We start from the raw sequence: 24,608 nt of genomic DNA, 5'->3' as shown, positions 1-24,608 counted from the left end.
CTGATTTTTTTTTTTCTAAGATTTTAGTTTTATTTAGAAAATTTGGCCTTAAAAATTTGGGAAGAACAAGAATTTTATTCATATCCTAAACTTTTAAAACATAAAGAAGTACACATTTTCTTTTATTAGCTAATGAAATACGCACATAGTCTCAAACACTAATGATAAATGACAATCATCCAAAAAATTATTACTGGTGCTATTAGTGTCATTCTAAAAGTCCAATGCAACTATTACATCAAATAAAATACGGTAACAGGAAAATTGCTATACCTGCTTTCTTAAAATACATCTACATTAAGAAAAATATTAACCTGTCTGTCTGTCCATCCCTCTGTCTGAGTTTTTGGAGAACAGAGCCAGTGTTTTTCTTTTGATTATTAAACTTTTATGAGTGAGTCACTCTGATATTGCTACCCCAATAGATGATGAGAAAGAGATCACAATCTCCTCTATAGTCTTGTAGAAAAAAATGTAAAACATTACTTCAGGACCTAAGTAGGACCTCTACCTTCTTGTACACACATTGAAGCTACAGTTAGGTCCATAAATATTTAGATATCATAGAGTCCAAACTTTCACCTTTCCTTTGAGGGTATCCACATTATAAATGGATAAGGGGTGTAGGAGTTTTAGTTCCTTATCATGTGTAGCACTGTTTTAAATTACCCAAGAGTAATTGGACAACAACTCAAAGGCTGTTTTATGGGCAGGTATCAGGGAATTATCTTATGCCACTTTTAGTCAAGCAGATAAAAGAACTTGAGTTGATAAGAGTTATGGTGCATGCATTTGAAAGGTTTTTCTATGTAAAAAATGGTCAAAAGAGCTCTCTATGCAGGTGAAAAAAGCCATTATTAAGCTGCACAAACAGCCATAAAACAGGCTTAAATAGGAAGGCAACCTTTAGTTCTGTTTTTTTATCATCTATCCAGGAGTCTTGGTCAATTCTGTCAGCGTGCACTAGAGCAATCTGTAGTTGTATCCTTGCCCTGGATATTTGGCTGTTTTTGCAGCAAACCTGTTAGAGAACTTGCTAGCTCAATTGGTAAGTCAACCGGTCACCCGCTGGGGGTGATGAGCTGCCAGTGTGGGTCCTTAGGACCCTTCATGCTAACGAAGGGTCCCTTCACCCTTCATCTGAATGCTTTGGGGAGTGGCAGTCTAGTGGTTAGGGCATTGCGCTTGGGATCCTGAGATTCTGAGTTCAAGCCGCACTCCCTGGGACTCCCCGTGCAGGACCCTTACCCCCACACTGCTCCCCAAGGTGATGGGTTACATGCAGAGAGTTAATTTCATTGACCTGTACTTGTGACAGTGTAATGACAATAAAAATTCTGGAATTGTTTGTCTGGATTGTTGGAGTCTTTTGTTGTGCCTGGGTAATGTGAATGGTCTTTTGAATCATGATGGGAGTCCTTATGTATTTCTTTGAATGAACAGATTGGCTGAAAATGCTTTAGTTCCTCAAAATTGTATTCAATCGTTTTAAGCCTACCAAATTAAATCTGAAAGTCTGAATTTCAACTACATCTGAATCATTAAATATTCATTGTGTTGATGTTAAGTCTTAATTAGAAAACTGTTGTCTCCTTCCAAATATTTATGGACCAAACTGTAAACCCAGGGCAGTTTTGAAAGCAAACCTACCGTATTAGAGAACTGAAGTCTGTGGCAGAGGTTTAATCCTCCAGCACAAACAACCTATAAACATTCAACAAAGTCTAAAAGTAAATGGATCATATGTCAGGAAAAATACTGTGTTAGTGCAGCGCAAATGAATATCAAATGAAAAACCTGTTGCGGGAGCATTTATACAGTTATTGCTGCTCACCAAACTGAAAAAAATAAATGAATTCATTACATTTAATGGTGATTCTACTCTTTTTTTGTGTGCTTTTTTTTCCTAATAACTTAAGTTAGGTTCTACTTTGTGTTCTTGGTCACCCAAAAGATAAACATCATTTTAAGTCTGTGGTTGTAATATGACTAAATGTCAAAACATGTAGAATATAACATTGCTGCAAGGCATGGAGTTATTAATAAGTTATAGGTGTGTTTAGTTAATCTTAAAACCAATGCATTGGTTTTCCAAATATAATCAGTGTTTACAATATTTTTATATGTATTGTTTACATTGTCAATTTCTTGCCCCTTTTTGTCTGTTGGCTGTAATGTTAAACAGAGAAACTTTTAAATCAAATAGGCATCCTTGAGATATGTTCCCTGAACCCAGGCCGATAATTAATGCTTTATTGGGGGTGGCATATGTTGGGATTATTCGGAGATAATAGCAGACTCTTCGGTGCTTGTGTCAGACATAACTCTCCTTTCCTTGCTGTCTTTACTGCTCCTTCTGGGAGTGCTGAAAGCAGCACCACTCTTATCTTTCTAGAAGAGATTGATTAAAACTATTAAACGAACAGGATGTGGAGAAAACCTTGGACACATTAAGAATTGCTTAAGGTTTACTGCACAAAGTGGAAATCTCTGAAAAACCTTCAAAAGCCAAGATTGCGTTTTTTTAATCGCACATTAGAATCCGTCTCCTATCAGAGACTGATTAGATCTAAGTGGATTGCAGAAGTTGCTGTTAAATAAATTAGATGGTTAAGTATTGTTTGAATGTCTCAAGTGGCAGAAATCAATATAGGTTCTGTTTTGCATGAGTGTTCATTAGAATGTAGCATCTAATGCAGAGGTCCACTACATCACCGCAGCTCTGTGTATTTTTCCACCCAGTCCTTGTGGTTGCATAACCTAGTTTTCTTTACTTTCAATTTTACGCTGGCTGTTTCGTTAGTACCATAATCCTAGATTCTGCATGCAGATCAAAATGTCATGCCTCTGAATATACTATGTTTTAAGGAATGAGTAATGCATTAGATAAGCTGCAAAATGTATGTACAGTTCTTGCAGTGTAATGTGCCAAATTATGTGCAAAATGGAATATAGTTCAGGCAATGTGAGAAGAAATATTTAATTTAAATAAAAGACAAAGAGCCATAATTTCTTTTCAGTACTTTTCCAGGGTTTTTTGGCATCATATTCACTACAATTGCTGAGGTGACATATATATCAGCTCACAATAATGATGATATTATCATTTAATAAACCCCCTACTCAATGATAAAACTCTATAATCAGGATGGGTGAAATTAAAGTCAGATTGGAGCAGCTTTGACACAGAGCTAAACTTTCTTAGATGTTATCTCTAAGGAATTATTTTATTTGGAGTTACTTTACAGTTAACCAGAAGTAAGAAATGTTCTGTTTCTGTCTCGTGCTAAAGTAAAATCCCCCTTTAAAATGGCTACCAGTCTGATCAGATTGGTGCAGTCGGCTGTTGTGCCAACCAATATCTACTCCTCAATGGCTCCATTAATGTTTATTTATTGCTGCAGCAGGGACAGAAATTTCTAGAATACCCCCCAAAAAAACATGTTTCCATGTTGAAAATATATATGCTTACAACAGCCCTGTTTGCATTTTATTCCATATCAAAAAGAGAAAAATCTCACACTGCAGTCATAGTAGCTTTCTGTATTACATTAGCATAATAATAACAAAAACACATTATATAAGTCAAAATGTGTGGAGATTAAGGATTTTTTTTTTAACATAAAGCCAATTTAATTGTGTGAGCTTGCATATTGAATCAAGGATGTGGAATGCAGACAGATCTGATGTGGTGGGATGGAGTGTGTTTCTTTTGCGGTAATATTAATGTTTGATTTTTAAATTTAAGGATCAACTGACGATATGAGAGATTTAAATTATACTGAAGTTGTTAGAAAGTAAATGGCCAAAATAATCACAAAGCAGGTCACTTCGTTAGTTTAATTTCCATTTTTAAACATTCCGCATGTTGAAGCTCGTGAAGCATCTGTAAGGCCTAACTAAGTGACATTTTTATTGGGTCTTTGGTGCTGTATTTGAGCAAAAGTTTCACTAATTCTGTAGCCGCAGTGCACATGTGCTGTATATAATGCCTGCAAGAATAAGGCTCAATTATGGACTTTAAATATTCTTTTCATTAGATGAATATCAGAGATGACTGTTCTGTCAATCTCACATGAATGATTTTAAAGATAAAATATTTTACTATGCCTCTGTAAGAATATTATATATCCTGAACTTTGAAAATGACATGCATTAGATACTATATTATATAAATAACCAGTCTCTTTGACTTTTGCTATTTAGTTTCTGCACTCATAACATTACTAAGGTTACGCTGTTGAAGGTTTTCAATAACATCAATGACCTGGACAACGGACTCGACTGTGAAGTCGTCATTGTAACAAGACAGAGCAGACTATACTTCATAAGGAAGCTGAAGTCCTTCAGTTTTTGCAATAAGATGCTGCATATCTTCTATAAGTGTGTTGTGGACTGTGTGCTGGATCACAGTAAATGACCAAAGAAGCTGAAGAAGCTGATAAAGAAGGCTGACTCTGTTTTAGGAACTAGATGATTTCAAAAAGAAGAATTCTTCATAAAATAAAGACAATAATGGACAACTGTAAGCATCCTCTGAATGTTTACTTTAAAGGTTTCTCCGGATGCTGTACAAGACACACCTCTACAGAAGACCCTTCCTGCCTTCAGCTATCAACATATACAAAAACTCAATGAAAAAAATAACAGCCCATAAATTACTGCAACACTGATCCCTTTGGGATCAATAAAGTAATTTTGAATAGAATTCAACTGAATCTGCATAACTGCAGACTTTAGAAGAACAACAATAATGGTATCATTGGATCTCAACATAGAATTAGACACTCTTCATCAGTGTGTTATTGGAGAGCATTTGATTTGTTTGAGTAGTATTGTATTTCAAGGTCTAGAACTTTTTTGTGTCAGTAGTTATTACATGAATTTCCCTTGGGAATGACAGAATTTCCCTTTGGGATTAATAAAGTGTTATTGAAATGAATTGAATTGAGTTGAGTTGATGAAGGGTTGCCAAGGAATCCAAAAACGTTTTTTTTTTCTCCATAAAGGACTTTTTTTCACATTTTATTTCATTGTGTTTCCACATTAACACAAAAGAAAATGTCAGAAATAAAGAACAATGTGTTGCTTAAAGGAAAACACAAGCTTCAATGAAAATAAAATCAGAAAAATAATTACGTCTGTATGTATTACATCTTTCAGTTATATAGAAGTATTCATATATGGAATGCTGCTCTGTTAAGATGCTTTTTTTCAGCTGAACTTCCTAACCCTTTTCCCTACCTACCTATTTCCATTCAGAGTTATGGCCTGTCTCAGACAATCAATGGCTAAGAGGGATAGATATAGTCATCCATCACAGGGCCAACATAGAGACAAACAAAGCAGACAAACATCCCTGCACACACTTACACCTAAGGGCAATTTGGCATCCTCACTTCATGCTTCATGCTAAAGTGCATGGTTCAGGACTTTCAGAGGAAGCCAAAGTACCTTCAGAAAAACTACACAAGAAAATTGTGGACAGAAATTGTCATTGATTTTAAACTAGGAACTGGGACTAAAGTTGAACAAATGTAGAGGTTTATTCTTAGATCTCTGTTTTTGCAAAAAAACTTGTTAATGTTATCTGAAGTGTATGAAAGCATATAAAGCTGGTTGATATGGACCAGAAATCAGGAGTTTTTAGTTTGGATGCATATATTAAAAAGAGAAAACAATCTAGAGATAAACATGCTAACTTTGATTTTTGGTCCAATTGATAGATGTATCATTGCATGTAACTCTAAAAAAAAGTCTGAGGGCTTTTTTTATTGGGGTTTGGAATAACATACAATGACATACACCTTGAGCCTCCACAATATGTTACGTTTTTTTAATAAATTTGATAACTAATAAAAATTACATATTAGTACACATTTTTTTTCAATTGCTAGACGCAAAAAGACATTCATTTTTGTTTGATATTTTGTCCTTAAATATGTAGCTTAGAAAGTAATTTCATAATACTTAAATAATTATTTTTTAAATTGAATAATACTAGTTGGGTATAAGTTGGGTCTAGTAGCAGATGTATTTTATTTTAACCTAGCTACAGTACATGTAATGTAATTCCCTTTTTTGTCCCACAAAGGGGACAATTGCATCTGCATTTTGAACCATCCCCTTGGGGAGCGCTGGGCTGCCATTGTGTGGCGCCTGGAATGTTGTGTGGGGTTAGGGCTCTTGGTCAGGGACCCAGAGTGCAGGCTGTGGGGATCAAACCGGGTACTTGCAACCTTCTCAGAGCACAAGCACACTGCTCTTACTCACTAGGCCAACACTTCCCTACATCCCAGTTTTATAATATATTATCAAACGTAAGGAATAAATACTAATAAAATAAGCTAATAAAAAATATAGATATAATCTGAGATCACACTGTTATAACACATATGTCTAATTTCACTTACTAACTTTAACTACACATTGTGTGTTTATGGAAAAATAAATAATGCTATTTTCATAGCAGATTATATTACTATTATTATCTTATCTATAATTTTCCAATAGTAGTCAAAAGGCAAGTCATGTTCTAATCTCTTTAGTTGCCATAAATAGAAGTAAAAAAAAAAAACTAGCAATAAACCATGTGAAACAACAATGAAAGAAGCATTTTGTTTCTGTAACCACTGAAATAAAGTCACACCATTTGACTTTTTCTCTCATAAAATGATTCCCTAGTCTCAAATGGATGATTGAATTACCCAAGCTTAGGTGTCAAAGTGTTGTGCAAGCACATCAGGATCAGACTTTCCCCTAGTACATCCATAAATCACAGTCTGCTGCACACCCCACACTGGCATACCGTCCTCCCATCAGCTATTGAAGAAGGCTCCTCCTTTTCCTCTATAATTTGTCATGTCAGCAACTGTTAGTTGGAAAATGAGGCCTAAGCTCTCCTTCTTTTAGCCTGTAGATGATATAATTGTGTAATGGAGCCTCTTCACTGTACAATGGATTGGGAGAGGATGAGAGCATTTGCTATTCCTGCCGAACCACCTCCTAGCTGAAAGACCTGGGGTGTAAAACTGCAGGGTGGAACTGCCTCAAAATCTCAACATTGCTTATTACAAAGATAAAATTTATGTTAAATGGGTAGGTGATGATGTAACTTTAGATTAAACATTCCCCAAATACATGATTCCTTGATTTATATCTTTTTATATCTAAAAAAAAAATCCCCTTAAATTTCATCCTAAAATGCAAGCTGAGTCACTGAAGACATTTTACTGGAGTAGAAACAGTTGTCATAAAAATGAAAAAATGTCTAAAAATTGTTTAGGAGGTTGACTAAATGAATATGAGTTGTTGTTTTTGTCAGTGTTCAGTTTAATACTTGCAGAATCTGCATATCACAAGCAGAAAATGTAAAAGCAGTCACTTGCAAACATTACCTGTGTTTTCATTAGATACTATGCTAGCATTACCTATATGCTCATCTCAGCTACAATGCCATAGCAGCGTAATGCTAATGGCAGCATAATAGTTAAAGGTTGTACAATATATTCCATATGACAATAGTTAAAGTAAACCCTAAAAAAGAACAATTATTATATAGAGGAAGATGAGAGATCTAAATTTTTATTACCGGACATGTATAAAATCACACAGGACATTTTAATCAATGATATTAAGGACAAATCTAATATTGTTATCTGGAGCCAATACAGATTTTTTGATCATGTTTTTTTTTGCTGCTGTCATTCACCATTGATGCCAAAGCTTGCCCTATTTGCTTTGATTGCACTGAATTATGGGAAATGATGGACCAGGAAGGATATTGGAGAACCATCCTTCAAATTACCAGATTGGCCCTCTGCTCCATTTTCTGATTAAAAAAAACAATTATCTATCCCCCTGATATATTTCATTACACATTTGCATGGGGTTCTGTGCACACAGACATGGACAGAGCTCTAAACTCCCACACATTGAACATGGGCACACGTGTTTCCTCAAGTGCAAGAGCATATGCCACACTTTAATTGTCTCCCTCAAATAGATAATTGCACATACATTGATGTGAATGAATGAATGAATGAATGAATAAGAATTTATTTCAGACAATTTAACAAACAAAAATAAATTAATCAACCAAATACACACAAAAGAAACTACTTAACATCAACTAAACCAAACACCAATTTCCAAGCAAACTAAATTTACCGGGACATAAATAGAATGCACAAACTATCTATCTACTATCTACACAAACACATCTATCTAACACATGCACAAACTATCTAACACATGCACAAACCACCTATCTACTATCTACACCAACACATCAGGCCAATCCACATTTACACCGTTGTACATCGGCACCTTTATACATTTTAGTATTGAAGTACTGATCAATACTAAAATATACACCCCACAGATACTAGAATTTCAGGCTCTAAAATCACTTTTTACAGTGAAATTTAGAAAATTGTAATACTACGGTCATTTTAGGTTATGCATATTAACAAGAAAATTGCCTAATTGCACACGTAATGGGAACGACTCTTTCCTACGCCTAGGAAGTGTTTCAGTACATAATGCCAAGAGCGGTTGAATAGAAGCATGCTGACAACTCCAGTGGTTACAACAGGCAACATTTCAAAGAGCAACAGTGAAGGACGGAGCTTAAGGAGTTCAAGTGAAGTTAGCCACTCATGCTAGCTCTCATATGCTTACTCATAGTCGTAAGCAGAACATGGCAGTAGAAATTATATTTAATTTATTCTAATCATCTTTGATTTTGTAAACGAAATGCTTACATCTATAAACGTTACATATGAGTCACCTCAATATGATTAAAACAGGCTCTAGATTTAAAAACATTGCAGATGCTAAAAACAAACTGAAATATGGGGTAAACACCCTCAATCAGGCTTTATTGTAACGGTTATGTACTTTCTCGGTCTTCTTCTAGCAAAACTCTCCTAATCAATGATTCTGGTAATGTCCAGCACCGTGTGATACATTGCTCAAACAAACAGTGGAAAATTATACATTTTTCTGATAAGTAATTTTTGCTGCACAATAGCCAAAGCATGAGCTGGGATGTTTTTGAGAAAACAGTGAGAAGTTGTTGCAACAAAACAACCTCGTTAACCACTGCAGGTCAAACCACAAGACAGAATGTGAACATTTGATGATGAGGACAGAGGAGAGCACATGTGTTTCTGGACAGACGTCTCTGATGGTGTTTCTCTGTGCTTGAGTACAGTACAGTAGTGCAGTTACAGAAGAAGTAAATGTGGAGCAAATAATAGCACTAAGCACTGTTTCAGTTGGGGTGGCTCATTTTAATGATTGGTAATAAAGTAAGCTACAAAATGAATATAATATATAATTCAACAAATAGCTCCACTAATTAAGCTTTTTCACTGACCTAACAAGCGAGTCATTTAAAGTTGTTTATATTGATCATACAGAGCATTTCTAATAAAACATATTTAGTGAACTTTAGAAAAACATACCAGATGGTTAGACATAACACAATATATGTTTTGCAATTCACAATAAGTCCAATAACCTATAGCTGTTCAAGTAATATGTCATGACAATAAGTCATGGGTATTTGCAGTTTAGTGCAATATTTATGGCGTGTCTTATTTATAATTTTTACTACCATGTTTATTTTATTAAACTAAATATTTCAAAGAAATGTTCTATTAGAATTACCCAGTATTATAAAGAAGTAGTTTTCAAACATGGGTCTCACATTTTCTGTTTTAAATGTGTTTCTGCTGCAGCAGTTTATTGCATTCATTTCCAGCAGCCACCAAGGGCTGCAGAGGCCTGTTAATCACCTGTTTAATAAGTCAGGTTGGGGAGCCAGGAAACACCTAAACATGCAGGACAGTAGGTCCTGGAGAGCCAGTTAGAAAACAAATGCTAAATATCATGTCTCCATAGTTATATAGCAGCTAAATTTTTTGTACATTTAACACACACTAGTTGTGTTTGCAAAAGAGTATAGTATCAGTATTAACAATACTAGGCTATATTTGAGAAGCTAATTTAAGGGACTAGGGTAATTGATCAAATTAGTATGTTTATTTATGATTTCAAATAGCCTAAAGATCAAAAGTTCAGAACCCTGCCCATGGAGATGAAGTAATTGATAAACAGGAAGTAAATAATAAAGAGCATCAAAACTTCCTCCCCCAAAACATGACTTTCTTTAAGTAAAAAACTCAACTAATGTACATGTACAGTAAGAGAGGTGTTTACTTGGTTACACATGTCTGAAAAAGAAACAGGGTTTACCAGAAAAAGACAAGGTCCAAGTGTATCATCAGTTCAGCATACTGTAATGATGGACCCCCGCTACCACTACACTCACTCCAGAATGATGTCACAGCTGAAGCTAGCTTGAAGCTACAGGCAATATGTAAAGTAGCCAATATAAAAAAAAAAAGAAATAAAGAGATCATGGAGTTAAATGTTGCCATAAAAGCAGATAAGACCAAAGTGAAGATTGGTTGTAAAAAACAGTAGTTTGAGGAAAAGTTGTCATTGTGTCCTCCAGCAGGCTAAACCTATAGTAGCATTGCTACAGAGATATTAAAGAATAACCTATCTATATTAACTATAACCATTATTAAAAAGGAAAGTTTGAATCCCGGTCTTAAAATAGGATGTCCACATCAGGGACAAGGAGAGGAACATGAAAAATGAAATATCTGCTTGCCTAGCCTTTAGAAATACCATGCAGGTTTTTTTAAATCAGTCCTGGACATGATATATCTAATTTTGTTAACATTCTGGAGAAAATAGGTGAATCTTTGGAAATACCTGTTGGAAGAATATAGAAATTGTAGATGAAGATTTCATACATAAAGTACATGAGTAATATTCAGCAGATATAGAAACCCAAGAAATAATTTTGGAATTGAGAGACTTTAGAGTTTTCAGTTTTGACCACCAGATTTATTAATGGTCAACTTCAACAACAAAAAAATCTGTAATTGCTCAATCGGTTGCTACTGGAAACCTCAATATTTACTTAATCTGCAATAAAAAATAGAAGAGTGATGGTGATCAAATATTTATGTTTGAAAGGCAAGGTAAGTTTATTTAAAACCACTCAGAGAAAGTATATTGTAACATGTGGCATGGCATGAATAAATAAAGAGAATTAAATAAATATATATACCGTTAAGTTAATAATAAAAAAGTCAAATAAAAGGAAGTTATATGACAAATGTAGCCAAGAAGTTTAGATAATCTTTTGAATCTTGATTTAACTTAGGCTTTAGCAGTTTTACAGTTTTCTCAGAATATGTACTAGATTAGTGGTGTGTAAGAAATAAAAGCTGCTTCTCCATGTTTGGCTTGGGTTTTGGGTATGTAGTGTAGAGTGGACTTGAGACAGAAAACCTGAGAAATCTGGGTAGTTAATACACGGACATTATGTCTATGATTGATTTCAGTGCTGAGCCATTTAGAGATTCATAGACTAACTGAAGTATTCTAAAGTCTATTCTCTGCGATATTAGAACCAGTGTAACAGTACTAGGTCGAAGAGCTCCACTTTCTTTGTTTTAGTAAGGACACAGTAAGATATTGAAAGGAGTTATAAAATGTTAGAAATTGAGATGTGAAGACAGACCTCACAGCAATGCTGCATTCAGACACATATTTTACCCCACACTGCATATTTTATCATACACACATGCAAACACAGCACATCTAAATATAGCCCTCTGCCTCTGTTCCTCCATGTTAAATCTCATCCTGCTGTCTTGTAAGTGTTTTTCACAAGAATTTACCCTAGTCATGTTTTCTATCTGCTGTGAATGTCCCAGTAGCCACCTGGGATTCTGTCATCAGCTGGACTGTTAAATACCCACTAGCCTTTAACCTGCTTTCATTTCAGCTACTGCTAAAATACTGTCATATACATCTCATTTCTGCAGCTCTCTAGCCATACAACAATAGATGCATGATATTTACTTACTTACTGTACTTACTGTATCACTATACACACCAAGATTTTTTCATTATGAGTCTAATGGACTTAACCCATCCATATGGGGTTTACATTTGCCTCTTTGTTTGTTAGGGTACCTTGGAGGTTCAATAAGTGTCAATATGTTCCTCTGTTTGATTTTTAAAATGCATTTTTTTCTGCTGTCTCTGTCCGAGTCAGATCTGAAGGATTTTTTTTTCAGCCTAAATTTTCCTGGACATGTGGTCCTAGCTTTGGCATGTTTGTTGAAGTAGGAGGTGTACAGATGGGACAGGGAAAAAGCACTGTCAAAAGCTGACAGGCCAGGCTGCTGATTTCCAAACTTGGTGCTGAAAGTTCCTCTGCTAGTGTGCATGTCAGGTGTAACTTGCACCACAACCCAGTAGAGTCTATATATCTTTATGTTCTGACACAAGATGGCCAGCACCAGGAAGACATAGGAGACCAAAGCGCTGCTCAGGTAGGAATGCTGCATTAGTCACCTAATTTTTCAGGCAAATTTTTTGTTATTCTTTTTTTTCCTTTTTTACCCCATTCTTTAGTTAAGCATCACTCTGTGATTTGTGATTAATACCACTGGGCCTCCTACCTAGACATCCTGCTACTGCTGGTGGCAAAGTCTGATTATGTGCTCTACTAAACTGGAACTCTGGGTTATGTAGCAGGATGACTGTTTAGTGGCCAGTGCTGGTAGGGAATCAGATGTAACTGCCCATGCTTATAGTCCTTCATTTAAGTGGCATCTGGCTGACATAAGTTCATATCCTGCACATCAGTGAACAAAATGAACGACTTGTTAATTTGATGATGAAAAATGCTTTTCTTCACATCGGAATAAAAAAAGACTTTCTCTTCTCCAATCCTGTTTTGATAAAATACTATATTCTCTGTCTGTTCCCCATGTGTTTGTAACATACTCTACTTCTTCCCCAAGTGTATGCTCACTTGGGCTCATTCTCTTTCAAAAGGGATTGCTGAGAAGGGCAGAAAATCAATATGGTAAAGGTTGAGAGATGAGGCCAGTTAATGTAATAGGAATAGGTGAAATACCCAGAGGCCCAGACAGGCCATTTCTTGCATGAATCCCACCAGCAGGAGGCCAGAGGAGTTTAGAAAACAACCATCCATCCATCCATCCGTCTTCTCCCACTTATTCCGTCAGGGTGGCTGTGGGGCCGGGGTCTATCTACAGCAGTCTATGGTAGAGAGGCGGAGTACGTCAGTCTGTTGCAGAGTTAAAAAAAAAAACACTACAGCCAAAACAGAACAAGGAGCTCAGCTGCAGGAATGATGCACTTCTGTTTTTTTTTAAGCATAATTGATAAAAAATATTGTTCAAAAAATTGCCAGCCAGAATGTATCAATTCTATACACTTTTGTGCTTCTTAGGCATTTTTCCTGCACGACAGTAGAAAAGTAGATTCACACACAGCAGATAGAAGATAAAACTTGTTTCTCTTTTAAACACATTTGTTATTATTATTATGCAAGGGCAGTCAGTGGGTAATAGGCAGTTGCCCCAGGTTACTGCTGAGAATGAGGAAACCTAATTTTGTGTTTGTATTGGACTCCAATCAATTTGTCCTGCCAATGGGGAACAAATTGTTTCAATAATTATGAAACTAAAAGGGGGTAAATTGACATTTTTAATTAAGGAATATGTAATATATCGTGTAAAAGGGTACCCCAAATTCTACTATTTTTTATATTTCAGGCATTTCTTTCATATTGTTATGTCAAAGCCAGCATTACTGCTGTAATTCAGTGTGTTTGTGTGACCTAAAAATTCCCAAGAGGGGTTGCTTGGCCATTATTTTTGAAGTGGAAGCCGGCCACAGCAATGAACCTGTCTTTTACTAATCACTTTTATGAGTTGTTTAATATTTATTCCAAGCTTAAATTATGTATCGGGAAAAATAAGCTAAAAAAATTCTGAGGGAAGAACCTGGAAACTAGCAAGACCCTGGATGCTTTGATCTCTACTTTGAGTGCAGCATTTCTGGAGATTCTTCTGGAAAGTTATGACTTTTAAGAGCTTATTAAAATAGAATGCAAAAATGCACTTCACTTTTTCTGTTAAATTAAGATGGGACAGTAAAGTTGGTCTTGTAGATTTCATGGATTTTCTTTATGGTTTGCAGAATTGCAATCCTTTGAAGGTGATAATTGACTATAGGTTGACATATTTTGTAAATTTTCTCTCATTGGGGAAAATGTAATCAAATGCACCTAATTGGTTAATTAACCCATAATCAAATAATATATTTTAAATGAGAACCCATATTTTTGAGGAAACTCAGACCATGTTGCTCGTTTAAATGTTTTATGTCTTATTGAGTTCAACTTTAGTGCAAATTTGTCCTTTTCAGCTCACTGAGAACATGTTGCTAAGTGGTGACTCACAGCATCAAATGTGACAGAAATTAGATATTTTGGCTGAGAGAATAAATGAAGGAATGAGAAGCATAGAGAAAAACACAGACAATGGGCATCCCTACTATTTCACTGTTTCAGATAATAACCCTGACCCTTTACTTATATGTGATACATCATATAATTTTTTTTTTTCATTTCAAAAAAGACATTCTGAAGAAAAGTAAAAAAAAAAAAAAAAAAAAAAAAAAAAAACATTTCAAGTAGGACTCAGAAAATCTAATTGCTACTGACTTCAGTGCAAATACAGTGAAAAAAGTCAAAGTTTTACAGTATATTTTTTTATTAAAATTTGCTTTAATTTAGTGGTTGTTTCAGCTTGGCTGGTCTGGAGCTCCTTCTAATTTTGCTGACTGAAATGAAAAAGAAAAGGAGAAATTCAAAATTCTGTACTTCACACTTAACAAAACTGGAAAATACCTCCACCAAGCAGCAAAACTGTACACCTATAGCTAAAACTCAAACATGATCTGTATCATTACCAAATGTTCTGCTCTCGCCTTAATTCACTCTACACTCTTATTTGATCAGCAGGTCAAGACTTTGAGCAGCATTGGTTCACCTTTTCTGTGTTTTTGTCTGCTGCCACTCTCTGGTTTGTGGGGGGTGGGGGTGGGGGGGACTGCTTGTTCCTCCAAATAATGAATCCTTTTTAAAATTCCTCCACCCGGATTATGATGTGGACCATCACCAGATTTAATGGATTGTTTCTTAGGCCTTTGGTAAAAATGTCAAAAATCCATTCAAAACTATTCAAGTTATCCTCTACCCAGACATATACACAAACTCACCTAAAACATAACCTCTTGACAGTTGTCAAAACTTCTGTAGTCCATTCAAAGTGCCTTCGATGAGGAGGCCATTTGCTTTCTTTTCTTTTGCACCAAGGCAGAAGTTGGTTTTGATTTGGATCTTTTCATGTATGACACCACATGGTGCTTCTATGATTGCACTCAGTTGGAAAGAAACTAGGGTGCTGATTGGTCTTTTTATATCCATACTCTGTTATTTTAAATAGCAGCTAATCTGTGTGATGATATTGAAATATATAAAAAAAAAACTGCAGCTAGTTTTTCCCCCTCTTATAGTAACACTGATTTGACATACACTTTCAAAAGTTAAGTTTGATTTTAAAGTAAAAAAAAGGGTCCAAAAGACATTTTGATGATTGTAAAAACAGAGTTCTATTAATATTTTGCTTGTTATATGTATTCATCAGAAACCATTAACAAATAAAATAAAATGTATCTTTATTTGTAGACTACTTTTCATACTCTGAATCTACCAAAGTAAATATGTGAAGTTGAAATTGATTTTTGATGAAAAATTAAACACTGTATTTAGTGTAGGTTAAATTTTCATTTTTTTAAGTTAAAGGAGTCCGCAAAACTTTCAATCTAGAATAAAATAGAGTGTGAAAATCTATATTTGTCCTCGGGTGTGAAGTGGTCAGCGTGCACGACCCATATACAGAGGCCTTATTCCTCGACGCAGCTGACCCGGGTTCGAGTCGGACCTGTGATCCTTTACCGCATGTCTCTCCCCGTCTCTCATACTCCCTTTCCTGTCAGCCTACTGTCAGAAAAATAAGCAACTAGTGCTGTAAAAACTCTAAAAGAAAAAAAACGTATGTTTGTCCTGATTATTGTGTTTGAGTTGCTTTTTTTTCTTAAAGTCTAATCTTCGTCTTGAAAAAGAGAAATTACATCATTCACCCAAGGTCCTGCTTGCTGTGTCATAACAAGTCAAAATAATAAGAAAGTGGTATACTCTAATGTCAATCTTAAAAGGACTGTAAGCAAAATCATTAATATCCATGACAGATATTTTCATCTCCTTTCTTCCTTATATACAAACATTTGGCAATTGCAAATATAAAAAAAAAAAGAAAATATTATAACTATTACATGAATATGGGATTTAGAATCATTGGCACAGCCGCTCGGAGGAAAAAGGCGACACGCTAAAAATGACGAAGAAAAAACTATTGTATGGATTAATTGCTTTTTTGATGAAGGGCTTATTTCTCTTTTACAAGTCAAACGTGTCTTATTTTTATGCGGGCAGCTGCAGCTGAAGTTATGGAGAAATTGCCCACATTAAGGTTACGACATTAAACATTCAAAAGCTCCAAGACTAAACTACATTCACTGAGATTCACTGGTCCTCAAAGCCTTTCGCCTTTAAGTCTAAGAAACTGCAAATCCTATTCTTTTTAATTCAGCTATAAGGTCCAACACAATTCTATACTCCTCAGAATTCTCAACATAATTGTTATTAAAGAAAATATGCAATGATAACTGAACTTAGCAATGAAAGCTCTCCAACTTCAAAATAAAAGGGATTCAGGACTGTATGTTGTTTATTTATCAAGTGTGCATACAGTAGAGAAACAGCTTCATGCTCATTTTATGTTTATGGGAAACATTCATATGGATTTCCCTCTAGATCAGATTGTGTGTGATCAGATATTTATAATACAAAAAGCTGTCTGGAAAATAGGCGGGACACACCCTACTTCATTGCCAGTTTTAACAGGTACAGTCTATTTTTAAGTGGTACTTAACAGAGACAGAAGAGAAAACGGGTCTGCCTTAAATCTGCTGTCAAAGCCTGAGGAAATGTGTGAGATAATTCTTGCCTGTGCATTTCTGCACAGTATCATGTAGAAAAGCCAGATTTAATTTGGAAGGAAATTTACGACAACTTTAAGCAGTATCCTTTGAATCATCACGAATACATTACAGTTTATGTTGTGTAAAATAAATCTACATCTTATTTTATATATGCATAGTTTAGCATCTAATTCTTCCACTAAACAGTAAATGCCATATTTTGTTTATCTTTGTTGTAAATTCTGTATGAAAAATAGAAATGAAAAAACATTTTAACATTAAAAAAAGAGTGTTTTCAGTAAAAATATTTATCAACACCTAAATAGACATATGCTTGGATTGACCCGTAAATTATTGAACATATTTGCATAAATCTCAACTGAAACTTGTCCTCTGCCGTGCATATTTCGGAACAGATTTTGAAACATGATGCATTAACGTTTGTCGTTTGAGGTCCTATTGATAAAAAGTTACAAACTGAAACTATGCACCTAATAGATCTTTAAATTACCCCCATTGTACATAGCCTCCAGGCTACTTCAGGTTTGGCTTTTTGCGTGAGATGCTATTTTCCATTTTATATGGTTGTCATTACTTAAATTTAAGCCTATTATAATAGTTTTTGGAAGTCAGAGAAACAACTCGGATTTCCATATTTTTTTGTTCTATAACCAGGCTAACCGTAATGAACGAAAAAAATCTAGATCTTCCAGAAATTAATACACAGAACAATGCAACAACATGGTACTGTAACTGTCTATTGTACAGGTGTGCCACAGTTTTACTGAGAATTATATAACCAGAACAAAAAATGAAAAACATTTGGAAAATAAACTCAGGTAGAGATAATACTATCCCCTATCACCTCATTAATTATTCTACTAAACTAGTCAATCTTTTAAACAAACAGTTTTTTGTGTGGCTCTACTGTATGTATATAGTGAAAGATTTAAAATACAGCAGTTGAAACGGTGATATTATATATATATTTTTTTATCTATGACATCAGAAAATAATGTAATGTTCTAAGTTTGCAATGACTACCCTTAGTTAGTATTTCCGAAGGTTGAATGGACGCCTCCAGGACTCTGAGGCACGCAGGGAAGATTGTGGCTGATCCCTCGCACCCCAGCCACAAACTATTTGAGTCAGTTCCCTCTGGCAGGAGGCTGCGGTCCATCAGGACCAAAATCTCACTCCACAAGAACAGTTTCTTTACATCCGCTACCAGCCTCATCAACAAGGCCCAGAGACCCCTGTGACATTTCCACTGCCTCTCTCCCTCCCCTGTTCAGGACATAGAAGCTACACAAATGAAGCATCTCCAGATCTTCTGCGTTACATTAATGCACAGTCTACTGTGTATGTCATATATAGCTATATAATATATATTGTATATAGTATATTGTATGTTTTATATTGTACATAACTATAGATTCTGCATTTTGAATATATATATCTAATTTGTTTGCATCACCAACACCAAGTCAAATTACTTGTACAGTAAGTGCAAACCTACTTACCTACCTAATTTTTATGTTTATTGTAAGCGAATATTTAAATCTGTCTTAAAAATGTTCAGAGTCCTGTGATGGTCTGGCGACCTGCTTCATCTCTTTCATGGTGACTGTTGGAAAGAGAAATAACACCCCACAAGCCTGCTAGGACAAACGGCTTTTCATAATGGATGAGTGAAAAATGTGATCAATTATATGGCACATCCTCTAGGAGCTCATTCATGTAAAGATCTGTGATTTTCCACTGTCTTGGTTCTGTATCACGAATAATGCATATCCATTTCAAAAGGCTATGTTCAGGATTATCTTTTTAGATTTGATGCTGAGATAAAATGTTGAGCTAGTACCACTCATTGTTGTTGACCCTTAGATTGATAAAGTATTTCATTATTTTTTTAGGTGACCAAAATGACCTTCTTCTCTTTGCTTTTTTTTAATAGCTGGACAATCTGGATGAGCAGGCTGCACAGATCAGAAGAGAGCTTGATGGTCGTCTTCAGATGGCAGACCAGATTGCAAGGGTGAGTCAGACTCTGCAGGGTGTCCTCAGACTGTTTTTAATATGCTTTGTTATATAGTTAACATTTCAGAGATAGTGCCAGTAGTAATAATACCATACTGAAGCTTTCGTAGGAGAAAAAAAATCATCACAGAGCTTTATATTGTTTTGTTTTGTTTTGTATTTTCACTGACCATATCCTCTGACCTTGAAACACTTTAAATTCTCAAGCGTTTGTTTCTGAGTTTTTTTTTTTTATATGTCTCTTTCCTGTACCCCCCAACAGGGAGGAAAGTTTCCCAAATTTGTGTCTAAAGAGATGGAGGCAATGTACATCGAGGAGCTCAAGTCCTCAGTGAATCAGCTGATGGCCAACCTGGAAAGTATGCCTGTGTCAAAAGGTGGAGAGTTTAAACTCCAGAAGCTGAAGCGAGGCCACAACACCTCCATCATTGACATGGGCCAGGAGGATGAGAACACTCTCTCCAAGTCTGATGTGGTTCTTTCCTTTACTTTGGAGGTAATGCATCATTTGGATTGCACAACTTTAACCAAGGTCTACTATTATGATCCTTAAAAAAATGTCTTAGTGCCGTGCAAAGCTGCACCTGCCTGAGCGAGACTTAAGAAATCGAAGCTAATGAGAAACACTTCTCTGCTCAATACTAAAAATAGAAGCAGACAGCACACCTGTTCAGACGGTCGGCCAGACGCAGTGTGAAGAACAGACTGATGTACACATGCATGCATAAAAACCTATTTACCTGCTCCGTAATGGGAAATGTGACTCATCTTGTTATCAGCTTGTCTCAGATGAGCTATCACCACAGAACAGAGAGCAATCACACCTCTCTTCCCTTATGATGCAGTGCTATTTTGCAGTCAATGGGTGCATTCCTGACTGTGAATAGTCAATATAACTAAAGTACATCATGCCCTTACTGTGAAATAGTAAAGTAAGGGCATTATACTGTTTTTGCACTTAAATAGTACCAAAAAGAAAAATCTTCTTCTCTGATTGAGGAACCTGAAACAGTACTACTACCTTATACCTAGTCCAATACATGTTAAAGGTTTCATTTTTGCAGATAACTTTGCAAAGGTGTCATGGATTGCATTACCATTTGGCGAACCAAACCAGTTTTTAAACCAAAACCAAACCAGTTTTTCTAGATATGTCCTGTTTATTTACAACTTAAGAAATGTAACAAAGCTTTCCAGGTCCATCTATAATTTCTTTGAGAAGCAGGAAATTGAGAGAAATTTTAAAAACATAGAATATATAGTCTCAAGACATCTGAAAACCTTTAAATCAAGATGGGCAGTTTACAGCCCACACCTTGCACAACTCAGACATTTGAGTAAGGCTCCTTTAGCAACAACTAATGCACCTAGCAGCAGCCTGCATTGGGGGTCCATATTCTGTTCACATAATTTAACACCAACATGTAGGACTGTGATAGAAATTAAGTAAGCAGTGAAATCTATTTTTTTCTAACTGCTCTCTCAAGGCTATTTTCTTTAATTCTGCATTGGATTCACAAAGCAGATGACACTATTTGGATGCAGGAGCAAACACCATAATATCCAGCAAATTAGCAGCTGTTTTGAAGCAGGTCCAAATACTCTTCTTTTAAAGGGGTCATAGAATGCAAAACCAAGTTTATATTGCCTTATTTGAATAACAATAGTTCAGTGGGTGAATGGACGTATGAAACGTTTAGGTATGAAAAGTAGGACATGTTCGGGAAAAAGAGGACATCAGATCACCCTACCATATCAACAATTTTAATTTTTCACTGAGTGAGTGCTTGTTGCTATGATGCGTCTTTGCTCAGCAGCTTTGCTCGTTGTAAACAAACCAATCAGCACACAGCTCATCTAAATATTCATGAGCATACCATAAAAGGAAGAAGACCTGACATTTAATTTAAGGGCTTTTAACCAGGCTTGCATTAGGGCTCATAAAACAGCAAATATGCCATTTTCAGCCCAACCAATGTTACACACCCTATTCAGAGACCTTAAAGACCAGCACCAAATATTCTATATAACCATTCTATGAACCCTTTAAACCACAGACAAAACAGATAAAATGAAGTCACCAAGAAGATGGTTAAAGGGTATACTTTTTCCTTTTCTTATTTGAATTTATAAAAATTCAATTGATGAGAAATTTCTTGGATAAATTAGGTCATAAATTAGATAGTTTATATGTGATTTTAGTGGAGCTTATTTTAAATTACATTGGAATAATGTACATTCTATATTAAACAGATACATTTAAACAGTTGAAGAGCATTGATTAAAGTAAAAGAATGCAGCAGATACTGATATTTTACATGCACTGGTTGCTGTTATAATTGGTAAGTTACCGCCATACATTTGTAAGTAATCTGTAAAAAAAATAAACACATTGCCACAAATTGATGCAGTTTCCATGAAATTGACTAATGTATTTCTAAATAGCTAGAAAAAAACATACACCTTTTTTGCATTTGTAAATAAATCTCAAAGCTTTCTGACAGCTTACCTTTTAATTTGATCCTTCTTATATATGATTCCACAGATTTCCAATGAAACTTAAGTTTTCTCTACAATTACCAAAAATAATAATAAACCTTTTGTGTCTAAGCAAACAGAATGAGTAGAACTGTTAGACTACAAAGGTATCTGTATAACGACTTATCAAAAATACATTATTGTATAGCAGAAGCTAATAAACTCTCAGGCTAATAACAATAGAATAAGCTGAATGTTTTATTGAAAGCACTCCAATCCTGATGGAACATGTTTCGCTTCTGGCTGTCTTTCTGAATGTCATGGTTGCTGTCTTACGGTTACTGTTGGCCATAGCAGAGCTAAATGTAGACACTGAACTCATAAAGAGGAATATAATACTATAATACTTTATGTGGCAGATCATGTCTGCTAGCCGTTTTGAGGATTGGGAGTTGCAGGCTCCTTCGAGAATAGTTGCCATTTTTACAGACCTTTTGAGTGGAAAATCAACCAGGATCCATTGTACAGTGAAGAAACTAGCTGTGAATGTAAAACCCCACTGTGGCTTTAATAGTATTTCTGGGTGGATTTTCCTGCCCGCTCTTTTGCTGTTGACCCTCTTGCTCTCCAGCCTCTCTTAAGAGATGAGTCACTTCTCCTTTTCGTACTTCTCTAAGGCTTTTCTGCTTCCCAGGTGGTGATCATGGAAGTGGTGGGGCTGAAGTCTCTGGCCCCAAACAGGATTGTTTACTGCACCATGGAGGTGGAGGGAGGAGAGAAACTCCAGACCGACCAAGCTGAGGCATCTAAGCCAACGTGAGTGTGCACACATGGATGTTTGTTTACCACTGGTGTTTATGCAGTTATAAAAGAAATACAGCTGTACCATCATATTTCACAACTCACAAATGTTCACTAGAACTAATAACAAACGCTATATGCATGGAAGATGAAACTTAATTTATTACTGACTGTTTCTGTCAACAAAACACTATTTGATAAGATCTTTGAGGAATAGGATCTGAATTTGCTTTTAAGATGAACTTGGAACTAAAAGTAAGCCTAACTGTCCCAATTTTCAGTGGTTTCTCAGTTTGCCGCCTTAAGTACTCTTCGGGGGCTCTCAGATGCCTAATTTTTCCTCAGAGGCACTTTGCATGTAAATTACTAAATTTAAAGGAAATTGGACTGTTCAGTTGTGCAAAACTTTTAATTGTATTCATTTCCTTTGAAACATGTCAATATTTTGATGCACAGCAGGATATTCGAGTATTTGTTTCACATCATATAATTTATTCTTATAATCCTAATAATCAAATTTGGTTTGTGCTCTTAGTAGGCAAATTAATAAATATTTAAGGATAACCCCTTTACTAGCACCGTTTGGTAATATTATTGCATTTCCTCAGACTTTTATCCTTTTTCCTCACTAAAAATATCTTCACTAGTCATCATGATAGCCATTATAATGCAGGTTATGTTATAAAAGAGCCACTGAGTAAACATTCATGTATTATGAGCTATTTAAGGCTCATATGTCTACTGCTGATCCTGCTAAAGAAAAAGACCCATTTTGAAGAAGGTGTAACAGAAAGGAAATTAAATTAGAAGAAAAAAAGACAGTGAAAACTATCCCAACCACTTGACGTATAATTTCAATAATCAAATTAAAAAATTAAACAATAAAAAGAATTTTGGTTCAGGTTGTATTTATGGTTCAGCCTCTAGAAAGTAAATTTTAAAAACTCTTAAGTGACAGATACCTGACAGGCTGTACGATGAGTTGAGGGTTTTTCTTTGTAAAGAGCTCACATGTAAATACATGCACCCAAATTAAGTCTTACAAGATGTATGTTACCCTTTAAATGGCTGCCAGTTATTCCCAAACATTAATTAAGCGTGCTCAGCCACTATGTGCTCAGGCTGACTTCTATATTCCTGTTAACTTTGACGACTTGATTAATGGGTACAGTAGATAAAGTTTTTTGGTATATATTGTGTAACTACAAGCAGATTAAACATGCAGAGATTTGATCCATTTTGCAGGAAGAGCTGCAGGAACTCAACGCTGTCACGTCCATTATTAAACCCTCCATTGAGCAGCAAGGTCACCTTTATGCCTGAACAAAAGTAGCATGTGAAATCAACACAATTCGGCAGTGACTACATGTCAGCAGTCTCTCTGCTGTTACTCTTATGCTCAGGAACTACAGCAGATGATGTTGAATCTTGATAAAAGTTTACAAGGAGGAAAAACCTATGTGAACAGAAATTGACACACTGTTCTAAATGTATAATTTCATGACAAGAATTTAGGGTTTTTAATCAAACTGCGAAGACTGTATACGATCAGAATAAGAGTTTTTTAATATTTAAAAGTGCTCTCACTTAAACCCTAAAGGCTACTGTAATACAGATTCCTACTTACTGCTTGTGTATTAATGTGGCTTTAGTGGATCTGTGAAGCTGGTCTGTTTAACACTTCTTTGTTCCAATTCCATATTCCCCAGGTATTGTGTTATGTATTGTGTTTTTTTTTTTTTTTTTTTGTTTGTTTGCTCATTTCATTTTCAAAAAGCTGTTTCGTCCAACTGACTCAGACATAATAGGAATCGGGTTATCAGATTTGATAGAACTCCCTATGGACCCAAATGTTCTTTGTTCATTTTTTTCCTTCAGGACACACTATAGTGTTAAAAATCTCTTTAGTTTCCATTTCAAATGTTATATATCCACAAGGAGGGGTAGTTATTTTAGTATAAATGATTTGTCTGGTCAGAAATTAATACAATTGCGAGAAATAGAAGACATTATTTGTTTATAAAGTGTTTATCTCAGGCTTCAGTAGCTGGATTTAGACATAATAGATATGTTTAGGGATTACATTAAAATTGCTTCTCTGGATGTGAGCAGAATTTATTCACTGCTGTCAAAGCCACTTTTCTTTTCTAACTTCCTGTAGAAGCGATTTCTATTACAGTGGCAAGACAGCAAGTGTACCTACTGATCGAGGTCTTAATTATATATATATATAATTATATATATATATATATATATATATATATATATATATA

The 24,608-nt window shown here is 35.3% G+C and overlaps 1 protein-coding gene across 9 annotated transcripts in view; it reads left to right on the top strand.

Annotated features, from left to right (window-relative positions):
* cadps (Ca++-dependent secretion activator) overlaps positions 1-24,608 on the top strand; it is a 107,584-nt gene that overhangs the window by 28,032 nt on the left and 54,944 nt on the right. For all 9 annotated transcript variants that reach the window (XM_015392189.1, XM_015392187.1, XM_015392184.1 and 6 more), the window contains exons 4-6: positions 18,974-19,054; positions 19,319-19,552; positions 22,229-22,350. In XM_015392189.1, the coding sequence (XP_015247675.1) occupies positions 18,974-19,054; positions 19,319-19,552; positions 22,229-22,350 (437 nt within the window). The remainder of the gene's footprint in view (positions 1-18,973; positions 19,055-19,318; positions 19,553-22,228; positions 22,351-24,608) is intronic.

The sequence above is a fragment of the Cyprinodon variegatus genome, unplaced genomic scaffold (genome assembly GCF_000732505.1).
Source record: "Cyprinodon variegatus isolate N-32 unplaced genomic scaffold, C_variegatus-1.0 Scaffold577, whole genome shotgun sequence".
In the NCBI taxonomy this organism is placed as follows: domain Eukaryota; kingdom Metazoa; phylum Chordata; class Actinopteri; order Cyprinodontiformes; family Cyprinodontidae; genus Cyprinodon; species Cyprinodon variegatus.
The sequence above is the reverse complement of the archived record's forward strand: the minus strand, read 5'-3'. Positions and strand labels throughout refer to the sequence as shown.